At 45.1% G+C, this 15,887-nt stretch overlaps 1 protein-coding gene across 3 annotated transcripts in view; it reads right to left on the reverse strand.

Annotated features, from left to right (window-relative positions):
- The window catches only part of DAZAP1 (DAZ associated protein 1), a 41,269-nt gene that overhangs the window by 23,240 nt on the left and 2,142 nt on the right, over positions 1 to 15,887 (reverse strand). For all 3 annotated transcript variants that reach the window (XM_020780944.3, XM_020780945.3, XM_078379062.1), the window contains exons 2-4: positions 2,324 to 2,364; positions 1,417 to 1,583; positions 323 to 388 (exon numbers count right to left, since the gene is read on the reverse strand). In XM_020780944.3, coding sequence (XP_020636603.3) covers positions 323 to 388; positions 1,417 to 1,583; positions 2,324 to 2,364 — 274 coding nt within the window. The remainder of the gene's footprint in view (positions 1 to 322; positions 389 to 1,416; positions 1,584 to 2,323; positions 2,365 to 15,887) is intronic.

Consider the following 15,887-nt stretch of genomic DNA (forward strand, 5'->3'; position numbering starts at 1 on the left):
AAAAAACACAGATGCCCCTCTTTTAAAACCAAACGAGGGAGACCAACCGGTTCAACTGAAGAGAGCAAAATGTTGCCACCATTAGAACCGCTTACAGGCCTTTCAGCCTATAAAGCAGGTCCATGTTCACAAGTAGCTGCAGCTCTGAAACCAGCTTTGGCCCCCTGAGAGCTCCATTGGCTTTCCGCCCGCACAAGTGAATTTCACCCTCTACTTCCACACAGTTAAACAAAGCTCCTTGGGAGCTGGACTGGGAAAAACACAGAGACAAAGGCATCCAAGGGAGGAAAAGCATAAAGCGCGGCTGACCGGACTCCCTTACCCATCCCTCCTTTGGTCGTGTTCTCTCTGGCTGCATTCCACGCGGAGTACAGGGCTTTGGATCAATCTGTCAAATAAGGGCAAGTGTCAAACGGGAGGCAGGACAAGCGACAGTAAGGCAAAAAAAAAAAAAAAAAAAAACCAACCCTGAAGCATCAGCATTTGATAACTGAATGAGTAAGAGCAACAATCCCCGGACGACTCCTGCTTTCCAGGATGGCTTCAGAAACCCACTCAACTGATAAGCCTAGGAGAAGAACACTCTTCCAACAGAGGCAGACAAATCAATACAGGGGTATTTCCTCTCTCGCAGAGAAAGTCAGAAAACTCCTGGCTGGTGGGAGGCAGGCGTATCCAGAATGAAGCAAGGCCCACAAGCCAATTTGAGGCCGGGTTATTCCTGATCTAGTTTCGAGCATGTAAATGGCCACCAGCCTGGGGAAAGTAGGAATGCTAGGGGGACCGAGCCGAGATGTAGTCTGCTCCTTCCCAGAAGCCAAGGTGTCTGTAGGGCACATATCATCATGCAAGATAACAAGAATGTATGTGGTTTAATAATCACAGTGAATCTATCTGCAAAGCTGCGTAACTCAAAGCATATTTTAGTTTTATGTTTATGAGAGATGGGCACAAACCATCAGTTTGTGCCAGTTCGTTTTTCAGGCAAACAGCGCACCATCTCTGAGTGGATGGATGCCTGCTGGAGGCATGGCTGGGAACCGCCAAACATTGGTTCAGCGAAAAAAATGAACCAGCACAAACCACCAAACTAGTGGTACATGCACATCTCTAGTTTACAGTATCTGCTTTCTAGCTACAAAAAACCCTTTCCCGATCAAAAACTCAAAAATTCAGCAATGTTACAGTTTGGACAACATAGCCCACGATCCTTCACCTAACATGGCCAAGGGCGGAGACTATACTCTGGTTATCCTTCATTCCAATCACCACTGATTGGCGAATAAAGCAATTCACTGCTTAGTAAGTCAACCCAATAGTCCCATAAGCTTGGTTATTTTAACACATTTTGATTTTAATAAATAAAGCCAAACAGCGCCCAAAACACCCCGTTCCCTATGAGGGGGGAAAACTTACATTTCGGCCATCTAACGTGTGGGGCCTGCTGGCCAGGACTGTCCCCACACAGTTGGGATCTTTAAACTTGACAAATCCAAAGCCTCGCGACTGGTTCGTTGTCTTATCTTTCATTATTACGCAGTCCACAACTTCCCCATACTGGGAAAAGTAGCTACGGAGCGTTTCTGTGAAAAGAAAACACAGACACCATTTGTGGAAGAGGATTCGTTAGAGACAGAAGGTCAGCTGTAAGGATGCAGTGGTTTTTTTTTTTTTAATCAAAGGACAGTCAATGCCATAGTTAGGTGGGAACCCCACCACCACCAGGCCAAATTAGATGGGACAGAGAGTTCTTTAATTCTAAAAATCCCTGGAACATTCTATACCACATCATTTCTCTAAATGGCTTTAGGGTTGAAGAGCAGTTGTATTTCTTGAGGGCAGCCCAAAGAAATGCATAAGGTATAAAATTACAGTATTTTGAAACTGCAACCCTTCAGAGCTTAGGAAAAGGTCAGACCTCGGTATGACACGAACTTGCAAATCCCATGCTCAAGGATGCATGTATGGAGAAAGCGAGGTAGCCAGCACACACAGATGCAGAGAAGTTATCAAGAACACCTCTTTAGAGAGATCTTGGCAGGCCCATTGTGAGGATGCCAGCGTTACTATGCTAAATGTCAGGCCCCTTCACCATTCTCTTTTCAGAGAAGGAACTTGTTCTGGAGAACTGATGGATGCAGATAGGATGGGTTTTTGGCCGCCCAGATGCAAGGAAAGTGTACATGATTTGGAGTCAAGCCATCTGAGAGGTCATGCAGCCAATAGTGAGCTGCAGGGCTGAACCAATCTGCTGGGAAGAGGTGGAAAGTCCAGTGTGCATCTTTAAAAAAAGAAGTTTGTGAGCAGTTCAGGAGAGGATTACCTTGCGTGGTGCTCCAGTCCAGGCCACCTACAAACAGCTTTCTGCAAGTCAAAGAACACTAGTTAATGCTTGTTCCACGGAGGAAAAGTTTCTGTCAAGTTGACAAGATTCTATGCAAACACACACACCCCGATACACACACCCTTGGCCACAATGAGATATCCTAATAAGACTCCAGAGCGGTAGTGGCTTTACTTGCTACGCTTTGTGGAGCTCAAAGCAAATACCAACGAAAAAAAATAATACTATTTGCCACAGTTGCCTGTATAGTGAAACCATTTACGAACCATAAATATACCGGGGGGGGGGGGGGGGACTCATGCCATAAATGTCATTCAGAAATGTAAGATACTAATTTTATTTGTCAAAAGCTAAGTCGAAACTCATTATGGATCACTGTCCTATCAGCTCACTGCTTCAAAGGGCATTCCAGTAAGAATTCACAGTATATTTTTAAAATCCGTGGCCAGAATCCTGGTGGTTCAGGCATGTGTGAGTTAAAACGAATAAATCATTGCATCTAACTGCTCTTAACTAATGAGGCACGAGATACATTACTAGCTGGCACCTCATAATATGACTTGGACCTCATTCATTAGCAGCAATTTACTAATGTGGTTCACTCAATTTAACCCACTCATGTAAATTGCCAACCAGAGTCTCACTATTATCCATTCTTTACTGTTCTTTCCTTTACTGCTCAACAGCTCTCTGAGGGATGTAGTTACTGTCCCCATTTTATAGAAGAAAACGCAGGTAGCAATTTGTCAAGAAAACCTAGAAAGGTGGACTGAAATTTAATTTTCAACCTCTTCTCTACATTCTATTCACTAGACCACAAAAGGCCGTGTGTCCTCCAAAACAGCTGCAAATTATCCAGTTAGTAACTGGCTGTGGTGCCAGAGGTTCAGAGTTCGATTCCCCCCCCCCGTGCCTATTGGGAGAAGAATCAACCTGGGAGGCCTTGGGTAACCTGCACAGTCCCAGAGCAACCCCGGAAAAAGGGAATGGGAAACCCTGGAAAAGATCCTCATAAGTCAGCACGTGATCATTACTAATCAGCAACTTGACAGCAATCATTCTGCAGGTTTCCCAACCACGGGAGAACTCAATTGACCTTAAAGGTGCCTTCACACAACTCGCAGGTAGACGCCTCAAGCACAAGACTTCCGCTTTTTCTTTTGGGAGTAGCCTAAAGAATGGCTGCATTCTCAGGTGCATGGGAACTTAACGCTGCAACATGAGCCCAGCTGCTGTCATATGATCACAGAAATGCAACGGCGAGGACTCGTCAACGGTTGCTACACCAACGGAACCTCTACAGGAGGACCCCATCGGGAGCAGTTCCTTTCCCAGGCCACATCATTTTCCACGGCAGCCATCCTCCCTGCAAACATGCACACTGGATTCTGCTTACTGTGCAGAGAAAGGAGGGATATTTTCCCCCCCAACCTCATAAAAGCAGCACAAATTCCATCACAGGAAACAACAGCGACCATGACTTTTTCACATAAGGAGAATCACTCACCAGCCTTGTTCCCAGTGGTAAAGAGAAAAAACACAGAGGGATATAACTCTGTGGACCTTTCCCACTTCCCCCAGATGTTTTCCTAAGTTACACACCACTCGCTGACATCTGTTCTGGAAACCAGACTTGGGGCAAAAAGCAAGGGTTGTTTGCATCTGAAACCCTATTACCAGGCCGATGCCACCAGCTTGCACACCGCATGAGGACGCTTGGGAGAGAATGCTCCAAACATCTTAGGACCCAACCTATCTGGAGGACTTTCCCCTCTCACATGAACCTTAGAGGAATAAAAAGAGCTGAAGGAGCCCATACTTCCCTTGGTATCACCACCCTGGCTATGAAAACTCTGCCAAGAGAATCACAGAATAATGGAGTGGGAAGGGGCCTCAAAGGCTATTGAGTCCAACCCGCTGCTCAAGGCAGGAACCCAAATCCAGGCAAATTGGACAGACAGAGGTGCAGGTTTTACCAGCGTTGGAGTGCTGACCACCTCCCAAGGTCATAGGTCCTGTCGTCGTACTGCTTGAACAGTTATGAAGTTTTTCTTGATACTCGGCTGAAATTCAGCTTCCTGTCGCTTGAGACCATTACTAATGTGTCCTGCCCTCTGGGAGAATCAAGGACAGATCCTGCCTCTCTTCAAGTCATTGAAGGGTGCTATCCTGTCTCCTCTCAGTCGTCTTTTCTCAAGGCTAAACATGCCCAGTTCTTTCTGTATTTCCTCCTTATGGGGCTTGGGTTTCCAGCCCCCTGATCCTCCTTCTTGCCCTCTCTGAACTTGCTCCAGTTTGTTGGTATCCTTCTCAAAGTGTGGACACAGGACTCCAGGAGATGCCTAACCAGTGCTGAATAGAGGAACTAGTACCTCGCAGGATGCTGGGGTTTAGGGCAGCAGTCAAGAAGTTTTTGCCACAATTTTGTTGCTTCCAACCCATTTGTCAACTGTCTATTTGTTTAGAGGTTCTAACTGTCTCACATTTTATTATTCTCTTCTCACTCCTCTCCTACTGCCGCCTGTCATGACTTCTCTGGATTTAGAGAAGGCAGCTCCCAACAATGCTTGAGCATCCAAACGAGTTTCCAAGGCTCATTAAGACAATGTTTCTACCTGCCTTGCTTTTCCTATTTATTTTACCTTGAACAACCAGCTCTAATAATCAGTGCCCTTCCCTTCTCTTTACCTGACTCTGCACTTACAGGTTTTATGATTTCTTGCTCTTGATGCATTCACCTCAAGACTTTTTCATTGGTTAGTCAAGGAATGCTTAGCATCTTGCAATAAATCCACAAGGCTAAGAATTTCTTGGATCGAGATAGTGCCCAAAGTAAGAAACCGTAAAGTGGATGATGGCATTAAACATGGACTGTGCTTTATTGCAGTTGTTTTGGGAGCTGAAAAGCAGTTATATCAATGTTTCTGCGCAGAAATAAAAGGCCGAAAAGAAGGAGCAAAGAGAACTATTTCCAGGTTTCCTCCAGGCATCAGAGTTCCACAGTCAAGAGGATATTCAAGGCCACTGAGGAACAAAAAATCCTTCCACTTGAGTTAAAGTTATCTAAGCCTCTGCTTTTAATAAGTCAGCCAATGCTGTACATCAGCAATGTGACGGCCGCATGCTCTGCTCGCACGCCATATGGTGGCAGAACGCCTATTGGGAAATCACAAGTGGCAGACACAAGGGTTTCCTTCCCAGCACACGAAAACAAGGACCAACAATTAAAAATCCAGGCACTGTTAACACCCATCATCTCCATCTCCTGCAGGAGGCTTCAGTTGATGTCCAATTAACGTTTTACCCTCCAAGCAACGTCACATCTGTTTGCCTGTCTTGTTGTCTCAAACAAGGGGTTGGATCTAGAGCTGGGGAAGAAGATATCCTGAACAATCTTGTCAGAGGATACAGGTCTGGTTGCAAATTCCACCTTCCACCACCAAAGCATACCCCATGCCTCTGAAAATCTGCTCTGGGTAGCTTGGACCACAGGGAAAGAAAAAAAAAGAGGCAAAAATTCGGCCAAGTCGTTCTCTTCTTCGAGCAAGGAATGTCTTCTGGAGTCTGATTCCCTCTATTGTTTAATTTCTTTAAATTTCTTTAAAATATTTTTACGCTGCCTTTCTCCTTAAAAGAACCCAAGGCAGTTTACACCATTAAAAAGACAATATTTTTACCAAGCCCCTTAAAAGTGAAAAAAATTATGCTGTTAGCTTCCATAGATCAATGCGCACTTGAAGAAGGTGGACAAAGAACTATCCTCAGGATATTATCCTTACCGTGCAGACTATATGTGGAGGTGTATTAGCACATACACTCACTGGGTACATATACCTACCGACGGAGGGCAACACTATACAAACCAACTCCGCCAGGAAGATGTTTAATGTTCCTCGACTTCAGTCTAAAACCGATCATATCTGCTTTTGAAAACCAAAGCAGGAGCATTCTGAAGTAGTGTATACTGACAAATAAGTTGATCTTCACCTGCATGCAAGATCCGTATTATAGTCATGTCCTATTTAGTTATTGAGATTTTACAGGCTTCCCAAGAGAGAGACAGGACAGAGTTTTGCTGCACACATAACAAGGAGCATCTCAGGCTTGAGATGCTGGAGGGCGACTCACAGAGTAACATCACCACCCACTCTGCAGAAAGTGAGGGAAAACCTGCAACAGTTCTGTTACTGAATAAGGTTCTCAACAATACTCCATCTAATAAACACTGCAAATCAGTACAGACTGATAATACATTATGCCAAGCCACAGCTGCTTCGCGCTTCAGGTGATTTCCCTCCTGATGTTTTCAGCACAACCTGGTAACATCCCAAAGGGAAAACGCTGAAGTCAGAACATTTTCACGACTTCTGGAAAGTTCTGAGAACATCAGAAGTTCTCCTTGATTCCTGTTTCCATGCATTCATCTCCTTTGAGATAACCAAAGAGTAGACATTTCTTCTCTAAGAAGCATGTTTCCATTCTTTAAGTCCTCCTAAGAACACTTGCAATAGTTCTGAAGCCAAATGCATCTCTCTACCTCTTAAAAGCCAGCACAATTCAGAGTTTATAGGATGACATTTCTGCTTTATTCCTGATGATTTCATTGATGAAAAACTAAAATAACGTAAGTGGTCGCACCAGTCTACGGTTGAATGCTCGGAGCCCAGCAGTCTGCAGGGCCCACGGTTTCCCACTGTTTTTACTGACAGGCAAAATAATCACAGGTTATATTTTGTAGGATTTCAGGTGGCAGAAAAGCAACACCTGCCACCTCCTACTGCCAAAAACAAAACACAAAGATGACACACAAAGTTAAGATTAAGCATCTATGGACTGAACATCAGAGAGATGAAAGAGTAAGAATTTGCTTTGAGTTCATGCTTCTCATGAGCCTGAAAATACTGCTGCCATCTTGTTTTACTGTGAAACAAGAGGAAAAACAGATGTTGTGTCACTTGATATCTCCAAAAACTATTTTTTATCTAAATGTGTCCATTTCTGGTCAAACTTCCATATGTTTATAAGCACGACATATATGTATCATTTCAACCTGGATGTGTAAAGAGTGGCTTGTGGCGAAGTTCTGCGCTGCTAAAAAGATGACTCCCATCAGTCAGAGCCAGGGGTGAGCAACTTTTGCAAAGCAGAGCCCCCTACTTAAACCTGGGTCGGAGTCTACACCTGGGTCCCCTCCCCCAATTTTCCAAATTTTTGCCCTAATACAAATACCACTCTGTGTTCCACTGATAACGATCGCTATCTCTGCAGAGGGATATCCCCAAAAGGTAACAGCTTACTCCTGCTGAATGACAAGATCATGATTTTGGCAGATTTAATGTGGAAAGAAGCCTGGATTTATAAGGGGAACAAATAAGGAAACCTTGAGATGCCAGGGTGTACACATCACCGGTACAGCCATAACACACTCTGCAGTCAGCACCAGGATCTGCTGTTCCTCCTAAAGAGCCAGATGGATAATATTGGCAAACCCACAATGGGTACCTGCTGTTTCTAAACAGTTTGGTAGGAGCAGTCTTAGATCCCCTTCATGTTGCAGTCTAACTGTAACAAACCTAAGTCTCCTGCAAAAAGAATACGCCAAACTCAGATAAAAAGCAAGGCGTCAGGTGCAAAAGGCACGGCGGGCCCCAAATTTCCGACGATTCCCCCTCTGAAAGAGCCTACAAGCAGAAAGTGCCTGCTCCTCCATTTATAAAGGGAAAATCTCCTATTTCTACAATCAGAAGGAACTGACAAGCTGCAGATGCTGCTACAGAATATCCCATGAGTTCGCTAAGAAAAATAAAGCAACAAGCAACACCTCCTGGCAAACACCGAGTGATGTAACACATGGGCATTCATTCGAAGAAACCAGATCCTTGAGGCAGGAGGTTAACAACATAGGCCTGTTTGAGAAGTCTTATTTTGCTTACACTTGTTGTAGGAAAACCACACCAGCAGGTGCGACACAAAGTGCTTTCTCAGGAAGTTTCTCAAGGTCATGGGTCGATCTGACTAGGAGCGTAAATGACACCTAAAAGGCCTTGCTAAGGAGTATATGGCAAGCAGAGAGACTTTTTTCAAATCTCATAAAGTCGCATTACAAGACTGCCAGTGATGGTGATGCCGGCTTCAAACTACCTAGTAAAATGAACAATTAGATTGGTTTCTGAAATGATTCCACATTACTGGGCCAATAGGGTAAAAGCACAGACGCAGCTGGCAAACAAGATATTAGAAGAAACCTTTAAGCCTCACAACGTGAAAACCCCTAAGGTGACGGGGAAGCCAGGCGCATGTCAGGAAACGCTGAAAGGAAACTTAAGTCTGGGATGGCCCCACGGAAGTAGTGATGTGTTTGCTTCTCAAGGGAACTGCAGATTTTCAATACATCATAAAACGGGCTCGGTTTTAAGGAAACTAAACCTAGACAAGGAAGGATAGGAAACTCATAGCAGACTGGGAGATTCCCCCTGCCCCACAAGAGGTCCTCAGACAAAGATGATTTCTCATCACCTAATGTCCGCTGTTTTAAAAACTTTTAAAACAGAGCAGATGTCTAAAGCGATGAAATCTTGGGTGAGAGAGAAAGCCCTCAAGCGGTGATTGGACCAAGCCCTCCTCAACAAGCTGCTGATCCTCAGCACAGCCCTGACAATGGGCTAGGTGACTGGCAGGAACCGGAAATGGGGTGTGGGTGTGTTCAGGAAACCCATTCAAGAGCTGTGGCTCAACCTCAGAAGCACTGAGTTGGATGGGGCCCTCTAAGGCCATCGAATCCAATCCCCAACGCAGGAATCCAAAACTGACAGATGGTGGGCCAAGTTTATCTCTTGAAGGCCTCTGGCATCGGAGCGCTCAGCACCTCCCGAGATCATTGGTTCCGTCATCGTACTGCTCTAACCTTCTCAATATGACATCATTGCTATCGCCGGGTGGTAATGGGGTTATAACGGAGGGTACATGGCTGTTGTTTCGGCTGTAGGGCCACCCCATGCCCTTCACTGTTAGGAGAGAAGCTTACTGTCCACCCCCCAAAATCAATAGAGAAGCTATGGCATCACCCTGTGAGGAGAAGGCACTGGTTTCTAATTCTGATTTTACAAGAGGCCGTGATAAAAATGCACCACGCCCTTCCTCTGGACTAAAGGCGTTGCCTTGTCAGCTTGACCCAGAAGAAATAGGGTTTGCAGGGCAGGGAAGCCACACCTTTCAAATGGCTACCATTAGGCAGCCAGGAGTTGCAAGTGGTTCGTTCTGAGATGTACAGCAAGCCTTCCTCGGAGAAATTCTGTTGCATAGGGTGTAACAGCATCATAGAGGTCATGAGACAAGCCAGCCCTAGACAGGCTGAAGGCGGAGAGAGAGCACAACTCAGGCTATGATGTCCATTTCAGGTGCCACAAATAAAAAAGGAAAGACAGATAGTGCTGTGAGGGATGTATGTTAAGACCCTGGAAACCAACGCCAGTAAATATCTACACAAAAAATGCACCAAAAATTCAAAATGAAAACATTGTGGCACCTTAACGCCTAACCACCTATAGTTAATTAATCTGATCTAGTCTAAGGGAACCTTCCTGAAGGGAAAAGCGCAATACTATCTAAAAACAAATCCACGCAGAGGTGAATAGTCTTTAGGTAATTAAAGCCAAGTAAGCATCACCTTGTACACTGAAGTCCAGGAGCTACAAAATGAGATTTCCCTCCACCGCTACAGTTCATGAAATCTAATAGCCAGAATTACACAGGGAGAGAAGAGACCACGTTGTCACGCTCTCCCTGAGCCCTGGCAAAACCGACACGCGACGGAAAGCCATTTCCTTTTTCTGAAGCCTCTTCAGAGTTCACAGCACACTTTCAGCCTGAGAGCATGGACCCACCCCACCCCCGGGTTTCAGCTCTTTGCAGTCATGTGCAGGAGCCGTGCTGTACAGAAAGCACGAAGCGTCCTCACAATGGCAAGTTGTTTAGGATCACTGGTATTAACAGACGTTGGCACCGTGGTTCACCAGGTCGGGACCCTGGCGCTCTGAATGCCATAAGCTTGGTCCTGGTGGGATTCCCAGGCCTTGTCCTAAGCGTGCCGGTCCAAAGCACACTTCAGAGGCAGCTTTTTCACCACTGGTGGAAAGCTTTGGGGCAAAACCCACCATACGGCAAGATCAGAAGTCTGCTGGTAACTGGCGCATCTCAGGAGCATTTTGATTACCGTAAACACCCCACTAAAAAGTTCATAGGCCAAAATACAGCGCAGGGGTATGGTGCATTTAGGCAATAACATAGGAGCAATGAACAGTGCCCCTCTGACCTTGTTGGCCTACAACTTCCCATCATTTTTCACCATTTATTGTTCAGGGTAGGTGAACTGATGGGAAGTGGAATTCAGTCACCGCCACAGGGCCTAGCACAATAAAAGCATGCTGGGCCCACTCATCTTTTTGACAGCAGACTAACGGTTGCATCTTTCATACCACTCAAGGTGAGATACTTTGATTTGCAGGAGGTCACACAAGTAATTTAGTGGCTGGTAAGAGGCGGGGAAGTCTTCACAACAGATGAACAATGAATTCAGATTGACTTGTATTTGCCCCTGATTTGCTCTTGGCAGGTTCTTTGACATTTCAAATGCCTACCTTCCCTTTCCCCTTTATATAAAGGTATTGGGGGGGGGGGACATACTTCCATAAACTTCCATTAAAATGGCAACAAAACCCTACTTCCTTAAACAAGCATCTGCCTGTACATAGGAGAGGCTAGACTTTTTTAGCAGAAAGAGCTGAGACAATTAGCAATTCTGCTAATTACTAAGTAGCACGGACCACAGAAAAGATTGCTAACGCTGTGCACACTGGTGAAAACATAATATTGTTAGTCCAAATTCTTTTACTGATGGCTTAGATGCAACCATTTCTAACACATCCTGCACCACTTGGGGGTGCAGGGATCCCCTATTTTCAGTGGCCACTGCAGTAGCCCCAGCTCTGTTCTGCATTATTGTGTTCACCCCGTGTTATATTCCCCCCCCCCAAAAAAAGCAGGGTTTTCCGAGGTCAAGCACAGCAGCTGTATGTAAATAAAGGGCTGCTATTTATACACAGCTCTATACGGTGCCACAAGCTAAGACTGTTTTGGCCTTTGTGATAGAGGAATTCTGGAAGACTGAGCAAATGTAGAATGAACCAGCACTGCTTGAAGAAGAGGCTATGTAGGGGGCAGAGAAGAGCCTCCCCAGGAGAACCCAACTAACTTGCATGAACAGTTCAAGAAAAGCGCCTCATCTGCCACTGAGTGGCCTGTTTTACATGCAGCTGATCTCCTCTGCTGCAGAAAACCTGGCATTTGGGGATAAATCAATGTATACATTGAATAATAAATGAGTAAATAATTTGAATATTCATCCTAAACAGTGGAGTCCCATTGAGAAAACAATGTGAGGTTAGTATTCCCTAACAAGTAGCATTCATTAAGATTAAAACTGGATTTAGACCTTTGAGTGGCATTTCCCTTAGTGCTAAAATAAATGAAGTAAACCTTAGAACTGCAGAGACCCTAGTCTAGATGGAGTTTGCCCTTGTCAGGGAGGCACAGTGGGCAAATTAACCTCCAACCTCTGGCTCCACAGCCATGGATCTAAGCTCCTAAGCCATCCATAAATTAAGTACCTCATGGAAACCTCAAAAAGCAGGGTAGCAAAGCAGTGAAAAAGCGATTCTTATGATGTATTCCAAGGCACAGTATCACTGACTCCCCTTGAACAAATGGTTATATATCCACTGAAAACTTCCTCTGCAAAGATGCTCTAAGACTACAATCCTAAACTTACCTGGTACCAATATCAGCAAAGTGGCTGGATCTCACTTCTTAAGAAACATGCACAGGGACTGTCTTCTTTCAGTTCCATTTCCATTAAATTCCTAAATCTTGCTTGCTGAGCAGTCAATTTATTTGCTCCCTGCCCGTATTTTTTTTAAAACACAGTGGGCTTGCAGGAGCAGGTGCAAAAAATGACATTCAAGAAATCTTGAAGAGACCAAAATAGTTTGAAGACCACCAGCCACAGAACTCTCTTTCACCTGAATCAGCCCTTTTCCGTTTACCTAATCATCTGCTTCACCACAGGAGAAAACACCTTCATAAAAAGATCACACCCATCAAACAAGCTAGGAATAGAGCTACAAGTTTAATTTAAAAGCCTGACTAACTGTGGCAACAGGTATGGCAATTTCAGAAGACAATATCTTGGTTAATTAAACAAGATGCCAAGAAGCCCTCATGCCCAGGCAGACAGCTCTTTCATACCCATCTACGGCAAAAGCCACCTTGGTGGTTGAACTCCTGCTCAGTTGTGTCGTAAAAGTCACCACGAGGAGAGTTCCAGAGAACCAACAGAACGGGTGGAGGAGGTGACTCACCAAATCCCCACTGACTCAATGGGCTACTCTAGTTGTGACTTACGACACTCCGCAACAGGATTTCAGTCAAAGTGTTTTGTTTCCTAGGATTTCCCGGAATTAAAGAGCCACAGTTAATAGCTTCGGAACCAGCCGTTTCTTTGCAGGAAGTCATGAGAACATCCAGAACTGACAGCTCAGGGGCTAGGAATCTTATGTATTTTGAAGCAGGTGCATGATGATGGACGTGAGCAAATGAACTTATTGGAAAGGCAACTACAAAGCTGGCCACTTGGGATGGGACCCGGTCCGTCTTACACCTTTTCATGCGGAGAGCCAACGAGCACTTGAACGCCCCAGTGGTCCCGTTGACTTTATGGAGAATATGTTCTAGAGTAGCAGTGGCAATTTGGCATTCCAGAGGTTTTGGACTCCAGAATCCCCTGAGCCTGTACTGTTTACAGATAACTGTGGAAGCTGGAGTCTAAAACATCCGGAGTACCAACGCTCCACCACCCCGGGTAAATCCAGGCTCCTTTACCATGCGATCCACTGTGTGTACCTACGAAAACCTTGTGGTCTAAATCCAATGTGACACTGCCAGCAGAGTCAGGGTTTAGCCCCCATCCCCACTGCTCTGTGGGGCTGTTTCCCAGCCTCCTCCAGCAAATTTTCAGAGTGGCTGCAAGGTTACAAGTGGGGACAGAAGACTGTGCCCCCTCCCACTCTTACTAGGATCTATAGTTGCATGAAGGGATGCCTAGGGCTGAATATAGCCCCTACTGTCTACATACATCTCTTTTAGCCGTTTTAAAAAGAGAAAACCATCCAGCTTTTTTGCTTAATTGCCAACAAGGATTTGCTCCAGTCATAGGTGACCACTGACAAGCCTGGGATAAATCACACTATTTTCTCTTTGTTTTTATCTCAGGTCTTTTGACATAATTTAGAGAATGTAAACTCCATTAAAATGAACCAGGTGTGTCGGGGGGGGGTCGTAATTCTTGCCACATTCAGTACAACTTTGCCAATGGTAAGAAGTCGATTTTCCAAGAACAATAATCAAATTTACAGAGACAGGCTCTTTGCCCCAAGGGGCAGGGCTACACTGAATTGTTAATCTTAACCACAGCAGATTCAATGCATCAAGGGGACTTACCTACATGTTGATTTAATAAGTCCCATTAATTCAACTGGCCCACCCTGACTGGACTAAGAATTGGATTTAGCTCCATAACTGTATCAGCCAACAGAAAACACATGAAGATGATGTCTGAAAATGTAGGTAAATGCACTTACAGCTTTATTTCTGTTGGGAATGAGAACCTGAGGTCAAGTTTCAAAAGCCTGATAAATAAAAAGACTTGAGAACAAAGCACTAAACCCAACAGAAAAGAAATCTTCCTGCTGAACCAACCCTCTAAGGCAAATCTTTCTTCTAGTAACATCCACCATTCAAGATGTCTTCATGGAACATATAAATAATAGCATAATTTCACATGTTTGTCAGTCTGCAAGCTTTGCTCTCGGAACAGACTTGGTGGCACAAAGCTTTTTATGATCAAACCATAAGGCAGCTGCTCAATCTCACATCTAAATCCAGAGCAAAGTACAGAAACATTGTCTAAATGCCACAGAAGTTTGTGGTGGTGGCTTTTAAAAACATATTTTCTAATTGAGCCTAATGAAACGTCCTTCATAGGCTGCCTATACTTCTGCCACTGCAAACAGCAGTCTAGCAAGAGAGGATTTAAAATTATTCCTTCGGCGTTCTTCCCTAACGCTGCAGACATTCTGCTCAACATCTGAAGCACGGTGACTAAGAAGGACATATACAAAGAGACTCTACCAGGGAGCTATTTTGAGGTTACAGATTTAAAGCATGAAATCCCTTGGAAAGCTTTATAAAACGAACTCTCCCCACACACACACACACTTTTATTTATTTATTTTTTTAAAGTTCGGCCACCCCCATGTGGAAGTTCATCTGTGGAAATCTGCCCAGAAACAAGAAGCGGAAAGATATGCTAGAGCGGCTCAGAAGGTCTTATCTGCCTGCAGCAGGACAAGCAGAAAAGTCAGGCAAAAATTTTTTTAGCCTCCTCTACCTTCCTAGTGTGGGTTCCCTCAACCCCAGAGGTTGAAAGAAAAGCCTGCCTTTGCCAGGGCAAGCTACCATTTCCGAGGGAGCCCTGATGAGTCACCCATGTTCAGTCCCGCACAGGTGTTCACCCTCCTGCCACAGAAAATTGTAAGGTTCTACTAGTGGCAAGGTTTAGTAAGGTTTTCCTTCCTCTTCCAGAATATTGGGGAAGAAGTGAGAGGGAACCAATAACTCCTAAACTGGCAGAGGAACCTCAGGTAACAACTGGAGTGCACCACAATGTGTGCGTGAATGAGGGAGGGAGAAGATGATGTTCATGGAGGATGACCTTGAGCCTTAGTTTCAGCAGGCCTGTGCAAAGTGGAGAGGCATAGGCTCAGCATTTGCACCAGGTTAGAAATCCCACAGCCAAAGCAGGTGCAAAGCATGGTGCTTCAGAACCCATAACAGGGAAGGGAATCTTCCACCCCTTCCCTGCAAACGACCTGGACCAAAAAAAAAAAACACCCTTTTTTTTTAAGCAGGCAAAGATGGCATGACACTTACGGCTAATGCAAAGAGTTCAAAGACTGGGCTGGACAGAACACCCTTGTTTCTATAAATGAATCACACAGCCATTTTCGGTGCTAGGGCTCCTGAACCGTTTCCTCCTCAGAGTTCAATCACCTGAAAAGATCATGGCTTACATGCCCGAACGTAACTGCCTCCCCAGCCTATAAGGGGCCACAGGGCCTCTGGCAGCCCGCCCCCTGGGAGAGCATGAAGACCAACCGACACAAGACATCTCTTTCCCTTTCCAACCCCCAACCCACACATCAACTGCCACCTTGCAACTTCAGCAGCCCTGGGCCAAGAACAACACACAGAGACCTTTCTACATTCACAGGCCGTTAAGATGTTGTGTGCTGCCTTCAGGCTCAGAGTGTCCCAGAGGTTACCTCCGTGGGAAGCGCATTGCTGGTTCCAATGGAGCTACAGCATGATCCGGTGCGAGGGGGGCACCTGATGTTCTGAGCATCATCTCTTGCCCCCAAATCCTCCATAA

This window comes from Pogona vitticeps, chromosome 7, assembly GCF_051106095.1.
Source record: "Pogona vitticeps strain Pit_001003342236 chromosome 7, PviZW2.1, whole genome shotgun sequence".
Classification (NCBI taxonomy): domain Eukaryota; kingdom Metazoa; phylum Chordata; class Lepidosauria; order Squamata; family Agamidae; genus Pogona; species Pogona vitticeps.